Raw genomic sequence first — 24,941 nt, forward strand, 5'->3', positions numbered from 1 at the left:
GCAGAAAACGATGGCATTGGGATCCTGAAAACTGAGTTTTCAAACGAAAACAGAATAGTGCGGATGTGGCCAAAATTGTATTGTTGTTAGCTCAAAAAAAAAAAAAAAAAAAAAAATACTTTAACGTGGACCTCATTGAAACATACTAAATAAAAAAAATATTATGATATGACCCCTTTAAAAGTCATAGCCAGGTTGGAGTGCAACTTCCAGCAACGTCCAGCTGCGCTCCATCGAGAACATTGGCGTAGTCGGTAGACACGAAACATAAGAATGGTGCAGACAGCCAGCTGCCTGCGGAGGTGGGCTGAACAGACGGACAGAACGACAGACAGACAGGCAGGATGGCTGGGTGGAAGGGAAGTGATTAGTGGCTGAGAGTCTGGACGTGATCCTTCCTCTGAATAAACCGGATGCCTTAAACAACCACCTGTCAGGTGCAGTGTTAATGCAAACACACAATATCAGCTTTAAAAAAGATATATAAAAAGAATGTGTGTCTAAATATTATTAGCTTGTTGGCATGAAGCAGGGAGTTTTGCATTCCTATAGCTCAACTGGTAGAGCATGGCACTAGCAATGCTACGGCAATGGGTTCGATTTTAAGAAAATGCATGGACTATAAAATGTATACACTATGTGGCCAACAGTTTGTAGACACCTGAACACCAACATTCATATGTGCTTGTTGAACATTAAATTTAAAAAACATTAAGGATTAATCCCACTCTTTGCTGCTATAATATCTTCAACTCTTCCACTGTTGGAATATACACTCACTGAGCACTTTACCAGGAACACTATGGTCTTAATAAAGTGCCAGATGTGGTCTTCTACTGTTGTAGTCCATCCACCTCAAGGTTTGACGTGTTGTGCATTCTGAGATGCCATTATTCTCACTACAATTGTACAGAGTGGTTATCTGAGTTACTGTAGCCTTTCTGTCAGCTCGAACCAGTCTGGCCATTCTCCGTTGACCTCTCTCATTAACAAGGCATTTCCATCCGCAGAACTAAAGCTCACTGGATATTTTTTGTTTTTGGCACCATTCTGAGTAAACTCTAGAGACTGTTGTGCATGAAAATCCCAGGAGATCAGCAGTTACAGAAATACTCAAACCAGCCCGTCTGGCACCAACAATCATGCCACGGTGGAAATCACTGTGATCAAATTATTTCCCCATTTCGATGGTTGATGTGAACATTAACTGAAGCTCCTGACCCATATCTGCTTGATTTTATGCATTGCACACAATTGGCTGATTAGATGATGGCATGAATATGTAAGTGAGTGTACTTCTGGAGCTGCATGCGCCAGCTGAGCAACTGCCATTGAGATGAATGGGAAAGCTAACGGATAGCTCTCTCCAGTTATTAAAGACCTCCTTGGTCAATACAGAAGAAAAAACTGCACTTGTTAAGTCACTTCATTGGATCTTTAAGATTCACTGGTACACACACAGCCATTAGATCACTGGGATCGGATAATGTGATGCCACTCAAATTGACTTTTTCCTGTTTTTCCATGTTTGAGGCTGGACTCCAGCTGTGCGAGAGGAACAGAAGCCTCCGGTGCTCTGCACCCTGGTCTGAGCTCTCTCTCTCTCTGTCTGTCCAGCCTGGCCAGGCCTTCGTTTCCCCTTCGTGTTCATACAAAGACCTCAGAACTGCTGGCCAAAAATAATACTGGCATCCCTCTAAGGCCTGCCAAGAGCCTGAGCTGACATGATTTAAAAATACATTTAGGAGGATAGCTGGGGCTGGACTGCTGGAGATAATTAAAAACACAGACCCTTTCAGATGTTTACATTGCAGGTCTAAAAAACACTAGGCCAAAGTACTCCAGCAGTATGAGACAGACTTCGAGCAGAAAAAAAAACTTGTGAGCTGCCTCACTGTCTACTACCTACATAGGCAGCATTATAACCGAGATGGAACCTTAAAAGTAACTGATTTGGAATGCTCTACATAGACAGCAACTCACAACTGATTCTAAAAGAGTTTAGCGTTAGCATGTTGCTAAGCTAACAAATCGATTCTCTGATAAGCATTACAATGCATACACAAATATTGTTTAAGTTATCCCATTTGTAGTTAGACTGAACAATTATAATACAATAATAAACATTTAATTCTAATCACACATAGCATTGGTGTGGGAAAGAATCAATGCGACTCTTCTCTTGTTAGGTGCTCAACCAAAACACTTCTGTGAGACGCTCACTGAACTGCCACTGTTCAATGTTAAAGAGACAGTTCCGTTTAAGCACTTGTTCTACATATCAATGTAAATACTTGTAAAGAGCACAAATTATGCATGTAGACAGTAAACATATATGCAATATAATATAAACAATTTAAAGGCATCCTATTTATTGAAGGAATACATGTAATTTGTAGATTTTTAAAAGTGAAAATGTGACCAACATTATGAAAAACTAATTATAAATTAAAACATTACATATTTTCGTAATGTACCAAGTTTGAATGGACATTATAACTGAAATATACACAAAATAAAGAATTAAATCTAATTGAAAGTGGGATTGAATTTAAATGAGAATACCCAGCACTATTTTATGGTACAGCATAATTATGCTGTCTACTTTTTTGAACAGCCTTTGAGTCGGGAGCTTCCTATGATGCCTTAAAATGTCGCATACGGAGGCAGCTCACTAAGTTTTGGAACAAAGAGTATAAGAGCAAGACATGGCACACCAAACTAAATCACTAACCCTCACCAAAAATTAGGCATCTTATCGAAAAGCTCTAAAGTGTGTGGCGTAGCAGAGATAACAAGAGAGTTCAAAGGCACATGTGGCCCAACTCTGATTCAAAGGCATACCTTCTCAGCAGCAGAGCCGATGCCTGCTCGTTAATGACGTGCAATCAGTTCCGCAGTGGGGGAGGGTGGAGAGATAATGAGGGAGGGGGGTTGAGAGAGAGAGCTTTGGGAAACTGAACTCTTTTTAGTAATTTCACAAATGCATTGATCTTGTGTAGATCGTGCCACAGGGTGGCCAGCCTGATTCCCAAACTTAATGAAGGGCCCCCTTCATTAAGTTTGGGACTCAGGCTGGCCACCCTGTGGCACAAAACCACACCAGACCAATTCAAACCGGGCCAGCCAGAAAGTCTGCGCAATAAACTGGCTCTAACCGGACACAGCTTAATGTGGCCCCATAGGACCTGCTGAGAGAGGAACTGCCCGAACTGCACAAAAAATAGAAGCAGCGGCCTGTGGACAGACCAAAACTGAGTACAGAGGTCAGAAACAATAATGGAGGCTTCAAGGAGCATATTGTGAGCACTAATTACAGCATTACCAATGAGAGTGAGATATAGCACAGAATTTAAACAACGAAACACTTACAGTGTTGGCAAAAGGTAGACAAGTTCCCTTCTACTTTTAATTTAGACAGAGTTGAAGAAAACCAGATTGTTACAAGAAAATGAATTGTGCTTGCCCTGACAATACTCTATGCAATGGTGTTCTAGGTGGTTGACAGGGCATTGCTGTGTGGTTTTTAGTTTTTTTTTTTGGCCCATTCCCAAGTCTCTATGAGATTCTGGTCCCTAGATATGGCTTGGGTACCTCCTACAATGTAAGTCAATGGGCATTTTATTGTCCGCCAGATGAAAATAGTAAGTCCAGTTGCTTAAAAAATTTATAGCAAGCCTCCCCACAAGTCGCACAATTTGAGGTGTCATTTATGTCTATAGCACAAACATTGTGGGACGAGTTAATCACCAATGTTTAACACTTTGGGTTTGGGATTTTTTTTACATCCCTTACCCTAAATATGAGGGTAGGCAAGCTCTAGCAATAGGGTTGCCAAATGTCCCGAATTAGCCAGGACTTCCTGTATTTTGGTCGAAATGAAGATGTCACATACAGAATTCCCTATAGAGCTGTTCAGCTTGTAGTCCAAAAACTGGGAAGACAATTAGCATTTTAGGGCCATGGATTTCCTCAGGAATTTCCTATGGGTTTTTATAATGGCAGTTTTATATATATGAGTAAAATAAAGCCTGTGGTTAAAATTACTTGAAGAGACTTTCACATTTTGTTCATAAATACACAGTCATACCTAAAACATAAATTTTGAAGAAACTGTATTTTTAAAAATGCATGTTGCCATCACAATGCTAATTCAGGATTACAACTTCCATGAGCATATGAGCTAAGTGCTTTATGAAATGGACGACTGTTGAAGTCTTTATTTAGTGAAGAGTTAGCAACAAGCATTGGCTTCAAAATCCACAAATGAGGTATGATTGTGTGTAATTTATATTCTAGAACAAAACTTAAAAGTCTTAAGTAATTTTCACCACAGATCTTATTTTACTTGTAATTCAAAAATCCCAATTCTAAAAACCCATAGGAAATTTCTGAGGGAACCTATGGCGAATTAGCTGTTTGTATTTGCCATCAAATTGACATCACGGCTTAGCAGCTCTATTGTCCCATATTGAAACTCTAAAAATGCTCAAGTGCCCCATATTCGTGTAGCGAAAATGTAGCAACCCTTTATCTATCTATACTTATCAAGCATCTCTAATAAGTTAAAAATTTCTTTTGAACTGTGTGTAGCTTAACTTCTAGGGTCAAACTCTTCTGATATCTGCTTGGCTAGATAGAGGGACATCTGAAGGGCTGCATGCCTGACAGTTTGCAAATTTAAAGGGTAGTTTTGCATGTTTCAGCATTACCGCCTTTGAAGCTGTCCATCAAAGCTTTCCTGATGTTCAGGTCATCCGCAAGAACTGAGATTTGATCTTGACCCAGTGCCTACCATTCACATTCTAGTGCGGTCAGTGTGTGCATGGCTACCTGAATGTAGATGCTATCTGCGCAGGGTTGCTTTGTGAAGAAAGTTTTCTATTCTCCAATGGATTCCACACCATTCACAACAAGGTCTTTATGGTGCTTTCAATCCTTAGAATTCCTCAATAAGACACTCAAGAGAGTGAGAAATGTGCTGGAACTAATTGAGTTCCTAGTGAAATTGCCTGTAATTAGCCACCTTGCATCTGAAGCAGGAAGCCCAGAGGGTGGTAGGGCACTGGTACCTTTTCCACTGCTGTGATTAGTGCTGTGAGATTTACGTACACATACTCCACACACAGACGCCCAGTATTGCTAAGGACCAGAGAGAATAAAGCAATAAAGGTTGTCTACTACTAGCATAAAGGAGCATTGATACTTTCCACCTTATTTTTTCCACTACTTCCCAGAACTGGTAGTCTTCCACATCCCACATCCTTTGAGCATCATCCATGGCCCTGGCTGTGAACTCTCTATCCAGCAAAGCCTTTTCTTGCCCTACTGCTGTACAGGAAGTTGTTATTTATTTATTTATTTATTTATTGTCATTTATACTGTATATTCCCCTCATCACACACACTACACAACCTAAAAAGTGAGGAGTAAAAGAATGTATCCTTTCTATATGTAAAAAAGAACACCAAAAACAAAGAAATTATGTTAGCGTTTGATTACTAATCAAAGAATGCTCAAATCAGAATACAACTGTATTTGTTATTGCTAAATGTTATTAGTTAAGTGGTCCTTATTGTGTTGTAATATCACTAACAAAAAGCACCGTGGTCCTTTATTTGGACAATCTTTGGATTACCAAGCATGGCACATAAATATGTAATCATCCAGAACACATAAAAGTACCATGGTATAACCATATGATACCATCCGTCCATGTTAGAACCATACCGAAATATTGTTTCAATCCCGTATTACTTTCTTTTCCTCATGAAACACAAAAAGAGAAAAATGTCTAAGCAGCTCTTTACCATACAATGAAAGTGGTTGGTGATTTTTACTGCCAAGCTACAATAAGTAAAAAAAAAATACTGTAAAGAAAGTATCAGAACTATTGGAAATCTAATATATTAAAACTAGAGGTCAACCGGTAGTGGATTTTGTTGATACCGATAACCGATAAGGTGTTGGGAAAGGCCGATAACCGATTAATCGGCCAATAGTTTTTAAAATTGATTCATAGAATGTAAAAAAAAATAAATAAATAAATAAAAAATACATTCTTAAGTCTTTCCTTACTAGACACAGAGGCTACAAGAGTCCAAAATAAATAAAATCACATATGCAGTTCATTGTTCACCCAAAATCCCAATAATAACCCGAATAAATTAAGATTTGGTGCATAACGCTGGACTTTTAACTTTAAACAAGCCTAAAACACACCAGGGACTCTTATTTTGAAATGATGGAGACTTTGCTCTGTTACAATGCTGTACAATGCTCTTGAATAACAGGGAGGAATAAAAAAATAAAAAAAATAACATAACCGATAATATATCCAAAAAGCAACTATCGGCACCGATTAATCGGTAACACTGATATATTGGTCTGCCGCTTATTAGAACTTAATGCGTCTTGATTGGTCACAAAACATGTGAGAACCAATGCCGTTTGGCATCACTGGAGTCAAAGTTGATGCAAAATGCACCAATTTGAATATGCATGTATGTGATTGACATTTGAGACCTACGGCAAACTCATATGCACTGTTTCTACAATACTTTTTGTCTTTTTTTGGAGCTTGAAAGTTAACAACAACATCCAATTTGCTTAAAATGGAAAAAAGCAGCACAGACATTCTGCTTAATGTATCCTTTTGTGTTTCATGAAAGAAAGGAAATAGTATGGGTTTGGAACGACATTACAAAACATAACATTTTAGGTAAACTATACCTTTAAACTCTTTGATAATAAGATAACAAGTGAGTTAATGATGTAAAACTAATTTGACCAGTCTCACTCTGTATGCCAAATGATGAGTACACAAAAGCTTGCCTGTACTAAATAGAAAAAATAAAAAAACGAAATAATTTCTTTAATAACAAATAACTCATCAGAGCCATTATGATATTTTTAAACTGTATCAGAGAACACGGCTTGTGTCACGGTCTGTGATGATGCAGTGATGGAGTTATGTCAGTATTATGCTGGAGGGCAGAAGAGGAGTATAGCAGGGGGCGTGGAGTTCTCTGCTCTGCTGAAGAGTACTGATGACTAATTATTAGGAGTTAAACTGATATCAATGTCCCTAACCCTTTCTTTTCAAGAAAATGTCCTTTCTGATTAATTCAAGATCGAGGTGTCGTGAGCACAACCAGCCTAAAAACAGGCCTCTCACAGTGCATGAAAGACACACCCTGCTAAAGACCCAAGAGCAAGTTCTATGCCTGATCTGAATGAGCTAAAATGAGCTGACGTTAAGTATAGGTTAGTACATAAGGAAACATCAGGAGGAATGTACAGTACATCCCAACAGAGGAACAGCACCCTCAACATAATCACCCTGATCTGTAAATCCAGACCCACATTTCTGCTGTCTGTGGCCACTTGCCTCACATGGCAATATATGGAAAGGTCATCAACACCAGGAACCGACCCAACAACTGTGCCACCAGCCTCACGTTGAAGTGTGTGTCCACTCGCTTCTGAGTGTGTCTGGGAGACATGCCAAGTGTGTGTCATGCAAAAAAGGTGGGCTTTAAAAAGAACCGGCAAACAGTAGCAGGGCTGTGCACCATTCAGTATTGAACTGAGGATATCTTTTAATTTCCAGTTCAATTCCTTAATTTGAATTGAGGTAACAAACAGGATGCAGGATTATAATCTGAAACTGAAATAAGGAATCTATCTATCTATCTATCTGTATGTCTATCGTTTTATCGTTCTATCATTCTGTCATTCTATCTATCTATCCATCTATCTATCCATCTATCTATCTATCTATCTATCTATCTATCTATCTATCTGTCCCTCCATCCTTCCATCCGTCTATCTATCTATCAACAGTATATGTTTATATATATGGTGGAAGAACACTTCATTTCCCAGAGTGCTCTAATAAACCTTGTGACCAAAGTTTAACATGTTGGGTTTCCTCTCCTGTGTGATTGTGTTGAATTTCTTTGAAATGCAATTCAGCCAATTCCTCTTCCTGTCATTCCAACTCAAATTCAAATTCAGCATCCTGTGGGGAGTTGCCAATTCAATTAAAATTCCAAATCATGAATCGAAAGGGAGCCAGTTCTTAAAGGCGAATTGTGTGATTTCTGCGCCGCCAAATGGAATTGCAAAAATAATGATTTTAGTTTTTTAAACATTCTCCCCTTCTGCCACTGATCAGCAAACAAATAGTCCCGCCCCAAACTCACACCTTTGGTTGAGCCAGTGTTGCTGTGTCAGCGTGTCAGGATGCTCATACAAACAGAGCAATGTTTTGACAGCGACTTAAAGTCACAGTGTTTACACTTTTCAGGAAAATTAACCTACAAATCGCTTGCTAACATTTGCTTCTCCATAATAACTTGGGATATAAGAAAGTACTAAATACATGCAGAAAAAAATTACACACTTCACCTTTAAATTCAGAATTTTGGACAGTCCTGCTCAACAGTAAATCTAACACTTCATTCTGTGTCCTGATTGTAGGGACACTCCCAACAGCCATAGAACAGCATAAATTCCAGGACAGAAAGAAGCGCTGGATTAAGTTTCCTTTAGAGCTCGAGGTCCTTGGTTTAGTAGTCTACATTTTTGGCCTGAAAGCGAGACAGACAGTGAGTGAAAGACGAGCTGTGAGGCTTCCCCAGTGCATGCCCCCCTCCTCCACCCGGGGCGGCAGTAAATCAGGATGGCAGTTAGCTAGGAAGCAGCTGCTAATGATAGTTTTACTGTGGAAAACAGGAAGAAATCTCCTGACCCCGCCTGCTACTCCTGCTCTCCTGTGACTGTGACAAAATGACAGCGAGTGGTACAGTCTGCTCAGAAATCGCCGCAGGAAACCTGCCTGCTATCACATCCACCATCTTCAGAAAACAAAGGCCCATCTCTTCCACCACAGTCTTGGCGGGGTAAAAATATAACAAGGCTTTTTTGGGACGCTTACACACACTCAAACAAAACCCACAGACATGAAAGCGGAAAAGAAGGGAAAAGGAAGTTACTAAACATTACTTACAAAATATACATGTCTTTAGTGAACATATAGCTTAAAACAACATACACTACAAATAAGTTAGGACGAATCTCACGTAACCTCTCAAGATCATGTTTCTTAAGAAATAAAAAATGTATTATATGTTGCTTAAAGAAAATGAGGCCTATTTTTTGGACCATTAACCATTCTTTTTCATTTCAAATACAATTTCCCCAATGCAATTTTTTTATTTATTTTTTATTTGCATTACTTGGATACAAATAATATATGATTTAGTTTGTAAAATATGTATACATAAATGCAATATGCCAGATAGACAGAGACACTATGCAGATTTAAAAAATAAACTGTGTTACAGTATCCCAGGAAGAATTACTGTATTACAGAAATGAGAACTACCATTGTAAATAACGGGAATTACAAACAAACTTAAAAAGAAAATGCCTGGATGCATTACAGTAAGGAGAAAATGGAGTGACTAAAAATAAGCTTAAATTCTTTATACAAAATATAATTGTATTACTTTTAATTTTGGATTTAAATACAACCCACACATGATTTCGTGAGATTCTCCATTTGTAAGTTAATATGAGGTGGATGTTTGATGCACAAATGAAAAGGAATTAAATAATTCTCTCTTACTGTGAATACATCGTCATCTCCAAGTTCAGCCTCATTCTGAAGCGTTGAAGAGGAAGTTGTGGAACCTAAAATAAAGCACACAGATACAGAAGACATAAATCGACAGACCTTCACAGATCCTGATGGTTAGTGCTGCTTTTTGAGGCTGGTCACATAATCCTGCAAACTGACAACTCGAGACAGATATTTCAAAGCGTATCACTGAGACCTGCCTTCACTACATTCACATTGTTAATATACAACCTATCTACCCTTCTGTACCATTAGTTATAGTTCATTCACAGCCCTGCATCTCACTTAAAATTGTGGGCCACCAGAGCAGTGTACTTGTAAAGAAGAATGTGTATTTGTCTTTCTAAAAAGACTCATTAAAATTTAATTCAACTCCAGCAATTTAAATATCTTCTATCCTTAATGGGTTTATGTTTTATGCATTTTGTTTTCTTGTTCACTGAATTGTATTTTATTAACGTATTTTATTTTTACTGTACGCATGTGATATGTTTTTGTTAGTGCTGTCAGTCGATAACATTTTGTTCAGCGCGATTAATCGTATAATTCTCTTATGTTAATCGCGATTAATCGCAGATTTTGAAAGTGCTGAAATTTGACTGTATAAATACTTATTTTCCTGTAAAAATGCATTTATTTCCTTCTTAGGAAAGAAAAGAAAACAAGCTGTAACAATATAATGCTTTTTTTTTTTTTTTTTTTTTTTTCCAAACACAGCCTTCCACAGTATAAAGATAGAAATGCACTAAAATAGCACCAATTCAAGTAACATTAAACTTTTCCCAAAGTCTAAGTGGGAGTTTGACTAATTGAAAAAATAGTCCCCACATAGGTTGCATGTTCATTGTAATGGGCATTAAATCTCTTAATCGTCCACAATATTAATCAGTCGACAGATCTGCTTTGTTACAGCAATCGTGAACTCATGAAAAGTGCTTGCAGACAAAAACACCATATTTGGTTTGGTAGCTGCAATTGTGAGCTGATCAATGATTTGATTTGAGATTGAAAAACAACTTAAATGTTCTTTTTAGTGCACAAAGTAATCATATGGTTTCAGAACACTTGGAATATAGTGGATGAGTCGTATCGACTACTTTTACTGTGATTTTATGTCATTTTTTTGGCTTGACAGTCACTATTCACTTTTGTGAAGAGTTTTTAAATTTTTTCCTTTTGTGTTCCACAGAAGAAAAAAGTCATACGTATTTGGAGTGTCATTTGGGTGAGAAAAAAGGATGGAACTATTCCTTCAATCCTCAATACAGACATTTAGGCCAAATCTAAGGTGGTGTTTTTAAAAGTCCTCACCCTCTGTTATGTCCTCCAAGGCTTTCCGTACACCTCTGTCAAAGGCACGGGCATCAGCGGGGCTATGGAACGTCAGGCCACATTTTTTGTTGTCGACTTTCCAGTGGTGAAATGTGGGTGTGGCCTTGGTGTAGATCAGATCCTTCCTCACAAAACATTCCAAGATCACCTGACAGCAAAAACAAGAAAGACAGTTTAGAGCCAGAGCTCAAAGTCTGCAGTAGCTCTGGCAGAGGTCACTGCCAGGGAAAAGTCTTGTGCATCACATTACAAATGCATTTCTAAAAAGAATGCAGCATGCAAAACTCCTCAGGATGTTAATCAGCCCTTGGAGAGGAAAACTATGAATCTTGGTGCCACACCTGCTTGTCTTTGAGGCGCTCGCCATGGATGAGGAAGTCGCTGCGGCCGGTCAGTTCAGCAGGCATCACCTTACAGACGCCCACCCTACTGAGGCCCCCACCTTCCTGTGCCAGCCAACCTCCACTGGAGTCATCTCGGGTCATGACCACCGCTTTGACACTCACAATGTAACTTTCACTGAGAGAGAGGGAGAGAGAAAGAGAGATGGATTGAGACTGGGGCAAACACAAAATTAGGGCTGGGCGATATTCTCGTTATATTTGTAATTATTTTGTTTCCAAAATAAAATGAAGCAACATTGTGCATATCGCTTAAACATGAGACAGATTTGAATCTACTGGGCAACCTGTTTTAGAGGAAATACATAAATACCAGGATATACACCAAATATCGCCAAATGGTGAAAAATGTCAAGACTTTTTTTTTTTTTTGCCAGAATTTATTTTTAGCCAATTCACCCAACCCTACTCCAAATACATTGGTATATTTTTCATTCATCTGTGGCTTAACAAAATGATGTCATTCATAGCAGTAACAAAACTCACAGTATTCACAATGTAAATGTTATACATGGCCAGATGACAAAAAAGTGAAAATAAAATAAATTTAAAGCCTTCCCTTTAGGCATTATCACTAGTCCAAGGCCCGAGCCAGGTTTACTTTCAAATGAACTCAACTTGACAATGCAAACTGCTGAGCGAGTCTTGTCCAATGTTCTTCCCCTGTAATGCTGTGAAAGCCAGAAGTCAGCCTTATATGGTAACCTGAGCCGGCATCTTCAATAATTAACCAGAGAAAGAGAGAGAGAAAAAGAGCGGAAGGGTGAGGAAGTGAGGGCACGTCTCAAGACCAGAGAGTGACTAAATCAATACATTGAGACAGAGGAAGGAAAGGGCCTCATGTACGTGTGAACACACAGACACACACAAACACACAAACTCACAATGCACATTAAGACTTCAATCTTTTGGCTCACAAACAACCCATAGGAAAGAAAAAAGCAAATAAGATCTCCTTAATATCACAGTTGTTTTTTCTAAACTGTAATGATTTTAAATAGAGAATAAATAGAAACTTTAGCTCTAGAAAAGTTCACCCCAAAATGCAAATTTTGTCATCACTTACCCTCATGCTGTACCAATTCTGTATTATTTTCTTTCTTCCATGAAAAAAGGAAATGTTAAAAAAATAGAATATTTACACAGCTCTTGTTCAAAGCAGTCCGAAGAAAAAGTGTTTTTTTTTTAACTCTCAAGCTCCAATAAGAAAAAAAAAAAAAATGAATATAAAATAGCTTTACAATAGCCATTCGATAGCTTTACGAAGACATACGGTAGCTTTATGATAGCCATGGTAGCTTTATGAAGCCATACGATAGCTTTATGATAGCCATACGATAGTTTTACAACAGTCACACCATAGCTTTATAACAGTCATACGATAGCTTTACGAAGCCATACGACAGCTATATGATAGCCATACGATAGCTTTACGACAGTCATACCATATCTTTATGACAGTCATACGATAGCTTTACGAAGCCATACGACAGCTTTATGATAGCCATACGATAGCTTTACGACAGTCATACCATAACTTTAAGACAGTCATACGATAGCTTTACAAAGCCATTTGATAGCTTTACGAAGTCGTACGTCAGCTTTACGAAGCCATACAATAGCTTTACAATAAACATACGACAGCTATACAACAGTCATATGATAGATTTGCTATAGCCATTTGATAGCTTTATGAAGTCATACAATAGCTTTACGAAGCCATACGATAGATTTATGATAGCTTTACAACAGTCATATGATAGCTTTATGATAGCCACACAATTTGCTTTATGAAGCCATTCGATAGCTTAACAAAGTCGTGCGATATCTTTACGATAGCCATCTAACAGCTTTATGAAGCCATAAGATAGCTTTATGACAGTCATACGATAGCTTTACGACAGTCATTCTATAGCTTTACGACAGTTATACGATAGATTTACAAAGCCATGAGATAGCTTTACGACAATCATACGACAGCTTTATGACAGCCATATGATAGCTTTATGAAAATCCTATGACAGCTTTATGATAGCTTTACAACAATCATACGACAGCTTTACGAAAGTCATGTGATAGCTTTACAATAGCCAAATGATAGCTTTACGAAAGTCATATGATAGCTTTACGAAGCTATACAATAGCTTTACAACAATCATACGACAGCTTTATGATAGCCATACGATTGCTTTATGAAAGTCACGTGATAGTTTTACAACAATCATACGACAGCTTTACGATAGCCATACGATAGCTTTATGAAAGTCATGTGATAGCTTTACGAAAGTCATACGAAAGCTTTACGAAGCTATACAATAGCTTAACAACAATCATACGACAGCTTTATGAAAGTCATGTGATAGCTTTACGAAAGTCATACGAAAGCTTTACGAAGCTATACAATAGCTTAACAACAATCATACGACAGCTTTACGATAGCCATACGATAGCTTCACGAAAGTCATGTGGTAGCTTTACGATAGCCATCTGATAGCTTTACGACAGTCATACAATAGCTTTACAAAGTAATAAGATAGCTTTACAACAATCATACGACAGCTTTACGATAGCCATACAATAGCTTTATGAAAGTCATGTGGTAGCTTTATGATAGCCATACGATAGCTTTATGAAAGTCATGTGATAGCTTTACGACAGTCATACAATAGCTTTACAAAGTAATAAGATAGCTTTACAACAATCATACGACAGCTTTACGATAGCTATACAATAGCTTTATGAAAGTCATGTGATAGCTTTACGATAGCCATATGATAGCTTTATGAAAGTCATGTGATAGCTTTACGATAGCCATACGATAGCTTTATGAAAGTCATGTGATAGCTTTATGATAGCCATACGATAGCTTTATGAAAGTCATGTGGTAGCTTTATGATAGCCATACAATAGCTTTATGAAAGTCATGTGATAGCTTTACGATAGCCATACGATAGCTTTATGAAAGTCATGTGATAGCTTTACGATAGCCATACGATAGCTTTATGAAAGTCATGTGGTAGCTTTATGATAGCCATACAATAGCTTTATGAAAGTCATGTGATAACTTTACGATAGCCATACGATAGCTTTATGAAAGTCATACGACAGCTTTACGATAGCCATACAATAGCTTTATGAAAGTCATGTGGTAGCTTTATGATAGCCATACAATAGCTTTATGAAAGTCATGTGATAGCTTTACGATAGCCACAAGATAGCTTTATGAAATCATGCAATAGCTTTATGAAAGTCATGTGGTAGCTTTATGATAGCCATATGACACATAAGAACAAACAGTGTTTAGCATCACTAATGTCAAACCTGATGTGACATGTCTTCACAAGCCAAAATGTACAGTATATGCACTTACATGAATGAGAGCTCTGTAAAAGATTATCATCATAACAACTTATATTTTGGGTTTTTCTTTTTGTATGATTTCATAAAACCTGAAATATAGCACACATGATGTACAGACTACTTTTATGGTACTTTGAAACTGCTTTTTGTCATTTTGGGGCATCCAGTAAAATCAGCATCTTCTTTTATTGTACTGAAAAGAGCTGCATGAACATTCTATTTTTTAACATTTCCTTTTGTGTTTCACAGAATAAAGAAAATCATATGGATTTGGAACATGAGGGCAAGTAAATGATAACAGAATTTTCATTTCTGGCTGAACTACCCCTTTAAGTTTCAGATTGTTATCCTGAGAAAAAGCCCCCAGTAATCTTATATATGTCACCTCTAGTGTTTTAGAAGTGATCTGAACAATGTCTTAAACTGTGCTCAGATTTGCCAAAATACCAAAGTATGCAATCAAAACTCAGAGGTTTCAATAGGAACTTTTTTTAATGAAATTTAGAAGAAACACCCAAGATAAAGCTGATACTTAAATGAAACTAAACTGAGAACTCCATTAAATCAACAGAGCTTTGAAAATGAAATGGGAAGTGGTCACTTTGATGGTTTGACATCAATCTATTAAGAGAATATACAACGGCACCTACACAACATAAGTCGTAGCATAGGCCTTAGCAGCCATGAGCCAGTATTTGTAATTGTTACACACAGTGACTGGCTCTGGGCCTACATATTTGAGGCCCCTCTTGTGGAAAGAAATAGAGAAATGGTGTCTGTGGGATTAGAATTAATGAGTGAGGAAGTCCTGTGGGAGCAGCACTGTCTAATGTACTTACACTAAAAGGGGCAGGCCAGGGGATTGTCTCTATGCCAGAGTCATTCGATATCATCGGCTAATTAAAATAAAATCAAACTTATCTCCTAATAAAACTAGGTGTTTTTCATAATTAAGCGAGTGGAGGGCTGTAATTCCTGTCTAAACTGCAGCTGTTGGTGCGATTCACACCACACGTCCCTTTGGGTGTCTGGAGGAGTGGTCGATTTTACAAGAGGACACACTGAGGAGCAAAAGGTGGGAATAGACCTGAACGAATGCATGGACATTTTGGTCCAATCAAAGCACTGAAGCATTACTAACAACACAGACTAACTAGTAGCTGAGGAAGGGCAGCTTGTGGCCGATACAACAGAGATTTATATATTGGTGAATCTCACAAGGCCTGTCACTCCAAAATCAAAAGATCTCACCCAAATAGTTGGTTTTACAATCATTAGATTATTTGGTTATCATAATAATTGCTAACTGCAACCCTAATGTACATGATGTAAAACATACTAGTCAGCAGTTACTTTTATGCACCTGAACACATGCAGTTTGTACAAATCGAAATATTTTTAGGATCATTAAGATTAATTATTTACTTTCATGACAGTTTCCCCCCACAGTAAGAATTGGGGAAAAATATGCTTAAATGTCACGAAAATAGTCACTGCAAAAAAAAAAAAAAAAGGTCTTTATTTTGCATTTTATTTACGCGAAGTACAATTTCTTAATTTTTCTTTGATTTTGGTTGTGAAATCTGACCTGGATATGTTTTGTGTGGATTCACCCATATAATACGATTTAACAGTAGCAAATAAAATGCACAAAATTGCTCAAATTTACACAACAACACATATTTTGCTATATATATATATATATATATATATATATATATATATATATATTCAAATTGAAAGGACATTTTTTTCAAAAATATTCACAGGAATTGACACAAAGGGGAATTAACACTTCTGTTAATCAGCCAATTTGTCACAGTTATCAGCCGATGCCAATAATCTCAAAATTTAAAATATCAACCAAACAATCAACCTGGGTATCGATCTATCACTAAGGCTAAATTATATTTTTTTAGAGCAATGCTAATATTACCAATACGATCTCTCAGCACTGCACTGCAATGAATGAGGACAAATCTATAAGAGGATAGATGATAAAACCTGGATCTTAAACAGAGAGGCGAGTGAGAATGTCACTGAAGTATGTGTGAGTGTTTATGTCTGTGTGTGTGTGAGAGAGAGAGAGAGAGAGAGTGAGTCATTCCATCCATCTGTGATGTGGAACTTTACAAAAAAAAAAAAAACACAAAAAAAAACCTTTAACTCATCTTCTTCCTAGTTCAGATTGAAAGATCATTTACAAATGCAATTTTGAGTTATACAAATGCAGGTATCTCCTGACCTCACACACACACTCTTGACATGCACATCCGCTGTTGTTGTTTCCACCTTCTTCTCCTGTTGTTTAGCGGTGATTACATCTTCTAGCGCTTCTTCGTGACTGTAACAGCTCAACTGTGAGAGTTGCCACCTTGTGGATGCACTAATTAGTGAAAATAATTCTAGGCGCATGCACATTCAGAGGAATATGCACGGTAGGGATGCGCGTTATACTGGTACTAACGAAATATCGCAATATCAAAAAATTTTAAACAGTACGAAATCATCTTGTTGCTAATTTTGGTACCATACTATATTGTGGTGCTATTAGCACAATTTTACAGGGCTCCAGACTAAAAAAATGACTTAGGAGCCACTGGCCCCTAAACTGAAACATTGACTGAGTCGCCAAATCACAGAATTGCTCAATTTAGATTGCTGTTCAGAAACAAGATAGAAAGCAGAAGAAAAGGAAGACAGCTGACAACCCATTAATCAGAGGTTTAATAAACAGTATACAGTATATAGTTGAGAAGATAAGTTTGCATTTCCTTTTGCCTCATAAATGTTCACACCCCTTTCATAATTTATAAAAATATAAGAGACAAAATATTTTTTTTTATTTAATACTGCTTTTCACAATCTACATTACAGATAAATATATATAGTATGCATATAGTAGTTTGTTGTCTTCTTGAGCATCAATGAATGTGTGTATCTTGTGTAATAGTTGTGAACAAGACCTTCAATTGTCCTAAGTGTCAAAAGCTTGATCTCTCTCTCTCTCTCTCTCTCTCTCTACATATATATATAGTATATAAATTGTTTTACAATATTACTTTTTTTTTTACAAACTTTTACTGTTACCAGATGGCCCCAGGCACAGAGACTACAAGAGTGCAAATTGAATGAAATCCCAGATACAGTTTATTGTGCTACTCCAATCCCAATCAATAATGACCAGAAGAAGAAAAAAAAAGTACACAATATGGGACTTTTAATTATAAAGAAGCCCGAAATACTCTTGGGACTCTTATTTTGTAATATCTGCGTTCCCAGTTGTGAACACACTGGCGGCTGATTCGCTGAGAAAGTGAATCTGATTCAAATTGCTAACCTGAGCTCCTGAGTTCAAACCCTCAGTTCTTTTTGGGTGATTCATGAAAAAGATCCGGTTCAAAAGAGTCATTTGGTCATGACTCATTCGTGCTGGATTTGTTGTTGTTGTGTGCGGTGCAGCAAGCTCGTCATCACAACAGAACGAGTGAAAAGCGGCACGAGACACACTGGTGCTCTATTGATGTATTCAGCAACTCACAAGATGATATCTGATGAATCCGCATATGAACGCACACAACCCGACTGTCACCGATTTTAAATCATAGTCGCAATGAATTATTTTTGGTCGCATTTGCGACCATTTTAGTCGCAGTCTGGAGCCCTGCTTTACAAGATTTTTGAGATGAAATCAATGACAATTTGACAATTAATCGAATCAAAATCTTGATATGGTCAAGTGTGATTATTAAACAGCGGAAGGATGTCATTTAATTAAATAATATGCAGCCTGCACATGCTGCACGCTTCAGAATGAAAAAGAGGTGCTGATGTGCTCCGTGTCATACTTCACACACACAAAAACAGATCGCACGTGATTCACATAATGCGGTGTTTAGTCTTTGAGTGACTGTGAATATTCACATGAACTCCTCCAGTGCTGCTCCGAGATCTCAGTTCGCGAGTATTTCAGCATTTCATTTAGAATAAGGACCTTATTAAAAACTAATAAGGGACTCAAAGCTCCGTCAAAATAAAAGTTCAGCCAAAATAAAAGCTCTGTTTAACTGGATGCGTGAAATTGAACTCATTACGACAGAAAAATATACCGTTCAAAGTAATAACAATAATATTACTAATAACAATAATTTATTAATAAATGGTTTTATTATTATCATTGTTGTTTATAATTATTATTACACCTAAGCAATATCACAAAAACAAGTGTACTGAATATCAGCATACTGTGATTCAGCCATAGATGCCTTGGGCCAGGTAATCAGATTTTTTCATTAGTGTTTTCATTAATACTGTAAAGCTCTGTTGCGCAGCATTTCATTTGACCAAAAATTTTAATTTTGGTAACACTTTCTATGTAGCCCATATTTATAATGCATTGTAAAGGCATTCTACATGCAATATACAGCATTCATAATGTTCATAATATTACACCTTATAATAAGTTATAGCTTCTCATAGATAATTATAACTACAGTTATAATACATCATAAGACTTCCCCTATTCATAGTAAAACTTTAAAGTATAATGCATTATTATAACACAAGCAACATCCAATGTTATCGTAGCAGAAGCTAATAAAGTTAATCGTATAAGTGCTGTCATGCAAAAGCAGCATAGTGTAAACATTTAAAAGGCTTTATGATGTGATCATATTTTAAGTGGTCTTTCTCTGCTTTAAGTTACAAAAGCAATATCTTCATATAAACAGCCATAACATAAACTTTTAACATACAAATCAAACTTATACAATGGAAATTATTTATAAAATAAGTCTCCAAATAAGATGCACAAATATTATAGTTTATTGAATAGAGTCCAGAACAGAATCAGTTTGATTTTTTTTATTTATTTTTTTTTATTCTTGGGTGTGTTTACAAAATGTCTTTTAATTTTACAGAGATTGGGGAGGATTTCGCATACATAAAGTATTAGGGGTTAGGCTATATCACGGTATGAGTTTTTGGTATCATGGTAATATACATCAAAGTCATTTTGTTTTTGTTTTTTTACATACAAATCGTGGTAATGCCTAGGTTTGGATAATCTAGTGAATTAAATACTTTACAAATTAAAATGCTATCAATTGGTGGAGCAATAATCAGCCAATAAAATATTTTAGAGCAGAGCAAAACTAGAAAAAAATATCGTTACTAAGGAAGCATCCATGCCTTTTTAATACTTTTACTAATTTCCATACATTTTCCATGTTTGAAAATCCAAACTCTGAAATCCCCTGATATTTCTAAGATTTTCATGACTGCAGGAACCCTGAAAATAACACGCATGGTTCAAATACTTCAGTTCAGTTCAGAAGTCAGGTCACCTCATTTATGGTACACAGTTGCTTTTAACAATGATGATTGGCTTTTCCAAGTAAGTAAAAGAGAATATTTTGCACGTCTCTTTCGCATGCTGGGACATCTACTATCTGGCTTCTGGGGGGGTAAATAGGGTCATAGAATTACAGGCATTTAACAAACACAATGCGGAACATGTGCACACACACAAGTACACGTACACACACACAACAGAATGTACGAAGGCGTCGAAAGCCACGACTCCCTCTGCTCGCTGCCATCGCATGCTGGAAGGTGTCTCGGTGTGGCCTCTCTCCCATCTGTGCGGCAGTGGGCGTCAGGCCAGCATCACACTGGCCAGCGTCACACCCCACCAAAAGCAGCCAAGAAATGACTCGCTGAGCACAGTACAGGTGATGCTCAACCTGAACACAACCAGCTTCCATTCATATGCATCTTTTTCTTCCGTCAAGAAAAAGGGGATTACAAGTTAAGTTTACTCATGTAGCCTGACCTTTGACTAAACCCTACTGCAACTTATTCTGGCCAAGAACTCACCGATCAGATTATAACTTACTAAATGGATAACATGTTTTCATGTTTTGTGTGCAACATACTGTACATCAGACTGTGGATGGTCCGTGGTCTTGCCGTCTGAGGCTGAGACTACCACTCTCATGACCTCTCAAAACTAAAAAAACAAGAAAGAAACATCCGTGCAATCACTTTGACCCATGCACACAAGTATCGGACTTGTATTTACTAATAAAAAAAATAAATAAAAAAAAACTTTTCCACTTTATCACGTAACAGTTCAACATCTGATTGGTTATGGTTAAGACTAAGCATCTATGCTTCATTATACAGGACTGAACTGTTAGAAGGCCACTGTGAGAGTTTGGGACAGTTAGCTGAACAGTCACTTGCCCTATTGGGCCAATACTGTGTTTTCACTACATTTTATGTTTGTTGATCATGTACAAATGTTATTATTTGGGCTCTCGATTTAATACGTTAATTCAGTGCAATTAATTTAATTAAAAAAAAATATTTACGCAATTAATAATGTCCCCGGACCGTAATAAGGAATTTTTAAGTCCAACCTGTTTTCAGCAGGGAGCAGTAAGCGAAACTCCAACTGTGTAGGCAATGCAAAGCTTATACAGATAACAAACCACACTTATCGACAAAAGACAGCACAAGAACGCATTCTTGCTTTCAAACACAGTTTGATGGAGCGTAAATCCGAACGTAGGGATCTCAAGACACGCAAGACAAGTTTCAGACTATGTTTAACTTGACACACTGACCTAAAATCTGTACATTTATGATGCGACTCAACAAAAGTTCTACACCCAAGTTTAAAACCAAAAAGCTGCACTTCAGCCCAGCTCTCCTATGCATGTTTATAAGAGAAGCTTGTTTACGCGTCCTCGTGTGTTTACACGAGAACTGGTTTGTAACAGTATAAGGATGGGCAAGGAGGAGGCGGGAACCGGCTGAACAGTAAACATACATTTTTAATGTCAAACTCAACTTAAAATCAACATAAACAAATATGCAGCGTGGCCACGTGCGTCTCTCTCTTGAACTGGTGCCTCCGGCTCATCTTTATACCCCTCCCGGCTGATTAGCCCGATTCAGGGCCGGCCATGTGTCTTCACGGCCCGGCCCCGCCCTCCTCCTCGTCACACTCCTCCATCACCAGACTCAGGTCGGGGAAACCCCCGGCATGACGCCCTTACCTCCCCTCATTTCCTGGAAAGGGGGCATTGCCTCTAGCGGACGCCAGCTCGCTCCTCCCCCGGTGGATGGCAGCGAGTCCTCCAGCCCCTGGTGGACGGAACCACTCCTCCCCTTCTTCGGCGGACGGCTGTGGCTCCTCCGGCTCTTGGCGGCCAGCAGCGACCACTCCGTCCCCAGGCAGATGACCGCGGCTGCTCCTTTGATGGATGGAAGCAGCGAGGACTCCGCGACAGCACATCCCTCCTCCTTTCTGGGTTTTGGCACCACTGTAACAGTATAAGGATGGGCAAGGAGGAGGCGGGAACCGGCTGAACAGTAAACATAAAGTTTTAATGTCAAACTCAACTTAAACCAACATAAACAAACATGCAGCGTGGCCGCGTGCGTCTCTCTCTCTCTCGAACTGGCACCTCCGGCTCCTCTTTATCCCCCTCCCAGCTGATTAGCCCGATTCAAGGCTGGTCGTGTGTCTTCACGGCCCAGCCCAGCCCAGCCCCGCCCTCCTCCTCATCACATGGTTGTACCGCACATGCATCAGGGACTTGGGACTTGCATGCTGTCTACATGTTGCTCATCTGACTTTCTCAAGGCCAATTCAGAAAAACACGTTTGTTGGGTCAATGTGTTCACCCCATTGGTGTTTGTTGGGCCAGTTTGATAATGTCAGTTATGCTTCTCAACATTCTAAATCCAAATGCATCCAATTGCCAACTTCAGAATTTTAGAGTTTGTTGGAGCAGTGTGATGACCTTTTTTGGCCTTTAGATGAAAACATAATCGTTTAACAAAGCTGAAATGGAACCTCATAAGAGACCGCTTCGGAACACTCTACATTGGCAGAATTCTGTGTGTCATACAAATAAAGACTCTTGATTTCAATAGAGTTTGGTGTTAACATGTTGCCTACTTTTTGAAGCAGCCTATAGGTCCAGGAGCACACCTGATGCCTAAAAAAACTTCCTACATAGAGAGCTCAATAGGTTTTGGGACAGAGCCATTGTTTTTAAGTGTCATCCCCCCAAAGTTTTTTCAGACCTACTTGACTCATCGGTTATTTAAATGCAGGTGAGAAAACACTGACCACCTCCGTAAATGACCTTTACAGAAAACTTTAAAGAAAGTATTCTCAAGCTAACCATTTTAAAAGGCCATAGACAACCATAGAGATTCTTTGGTTGGCCACAGCAAGTGAAAATACCCACTTGCTCTTTATTGACGACAGTCTGAAAGTTCCAGTTTACAGAAGTATAATTGACAAAAGGTTTTGCAGATTCCCAGTGGTTGGGTTTTTTGGTGTACGTGCTGGTTGGCAGGCTGTGGAGGAACTGGGGTGAAGTCAGCAGAGAGTGACGGATTTGACTCACCATAGTTTAGTTTATTTGTGTGATAAGGACCAGAGCAGTCCCAAGGAGAATCACAATGGAGAGAAGGAATGGCATTCCAAAATATGTTTATTTGGTTGGAGGTGTGCAAAATGTGCAAATAAATAAGTATTTAAAAGCAAACATAAAACCAAGGTTTCATAAATTTTTTTTAAAAAACGTCTAAAAACTAGACCTGTTTTTGGTACTAAGATCAGTACTTACTCCCCTCCATAAACTATAGCGGACAGAGTTTCGTTTGCGCTCGAGCAGCGCTAGCAACCTTGTCCATGTGCTCAAACACTCTTAATCTATCTTGTCTTTCCACCTCTAAAGGTGGCTGGTTTAAATGCACAATTTTCCCGCCATTTCCAATTGGACCATACCATTAATTTAAATAAAATTAACCCTCACCTCCCCATTCTTAAATACAATATAATTGAACAAATACATAAGAACAAGGGATAAATGAGAGTTAAAACACCAATAAATACATCAAACAGGACAGATAAAAATATTTGCACAATAAAACCCCAATAAATTTTGAAAAATGGTGAGTAAAATAATAAAGAAGTCCTTCTGAACACATTAAAATCCCGTGATGGAGACCGACTCGCAGGCTCTCCATCACAATTTGATTACAATTAGGGGGCACCGCAGTTACAATAGGGCATAATGATTTCCGCACAATGTGGAATTGTCCACGTTCTCATAGCTTTAAATGATATGTTGCCACCTCTTCCCAGAGACTCAATGAGATCAACAATGGACAACTCAGGGAATTATGACAGCGTGGCTCCAAATGAATTCAATCCTGTGAGTGCAAATATAGCTTGGGTGATCGAGGTCACTGTGAGATGCTGGAAACATTATTCAATAATGTAATTTCAATAAAGAATTTCCATTAAAATCTAAACAACCACAACAACGAATATAAGGCTAAGGATTTGTGCTTATTTAATTCAGAACATTCCAGCAACAAAGAGGGGGGCTACTACCATTATAAAAAAGTACTGTGGAGATACCATGGTACCATGATGGTATCAGATGGTAATACCATAGTGCTGTAGTATATACCATGGTAATGAATGATTGCCATGTTTATTTATCATGGTATTTACATTGTATTCTGAGGCACTTTAAAGAATACCATGGTAAATTCCCAAAAAACATGGTAATACCATAGTACATGAAGAAAAAAACAAACAAACATGATATTGATTGGTACATGTTTAAAAACCATGGTACTGCTATGGTACCATGTGCAAAAATCATGGTAATATTGTTAGTGTAGTGAAGGAACTTTCATCGAACCATTAACTGAATCAGTCTAAACTATTGCCCCTTTGATTACTGAGGTTAGTTACCTCAACACAATGCACATAATGCAAGAACGCATGTTAAGTATGTTCAACAGTACCACAGGCATGCAACGTGTTGATCAGGCATTTGCTTCAATTTGATCTCAAATGATCTTTTTGGTGTCCACCCTTGCAAAAAAAAACAGCGTTATACCTCAGAGAATGTTTATTACTCAGACCACTCCTTTCCTTCTTAAAACATTGTACCTTATCTTCTGTTATCTCATGTTAGTCATCTGTAAATTAGTTCAGTTAAAATTCATTATAAACATAAATCAGATCCCCAAAAGGGATACACAAAACTACAATGAATGCAAGCGACACAATTATAGAACATATTGTCACAACTTGATTTCCTTGCATTCTATCCATTTGAATTTGTAAAATGGAAGTTACTTAATCCATTTGAGTTGGG

At 37.9% G+C, this 24,941-nt stretch overlaps 1 protein-coding gene across 4 annotated transcripts in view; it reads right to left on the reverse strand.

Moving 5' to 3' along the window:
- LOC127412111 (sprouty-related, EVH1 domain-containing protein 2-like) overlaps positions 1–24,941 on the reverse strand; it is a 56,792-nt gene that overhangs the window by 13,719 nt on the left and 18,132 nt on the right. For 2 of the 4 annotated variants that reach the window (XM_051648195.1, XM_051648196.1), the window contains exons 2-5: positions 11,998–12,096; positions 11,320–11,497; positions 10,958–11,126; positions 9,635–9,699 (exon numbers count right to left, since the gene is read on the reverse strand). In XM_051648195.1, the coding sequence (XP_051504155.1) occupies positions 9,635–9,699; positions 10,958–11,126; positions 11,320–11,497; positions 11,998–12,096 (511 nt within the window). Of the gene's footprint in view, positions 1–9,634; positions 9,700–10,957; positions 11,127–11,319; positions 11,498–11,997; positions 12,097–21,803; positions 22,058–24,941 lie in introns of those variants that run through there. The other 2 variants (XM_051648193.1, XM_051648197.1) reach the window with 2 other exon arrangements.

The sequence above is a fragment of the Myxocyprinus asiaticus genome, chromosome 21, assembly GCF_019703515.2.
Source record: "Myxocyprinus asiaticus isolate MX2 ecotype Aquarium Trade chromosome 21, UBuf_Myxa_2, whole genome shotgun sequence".
NCBI classification, from domain to species: Eukaryota; Metazoa; Chordata; class Actinopteri; order Cypriniformes; family Catostomidae; genus Myxocyprinus; species Myxocyprinus asiaticus.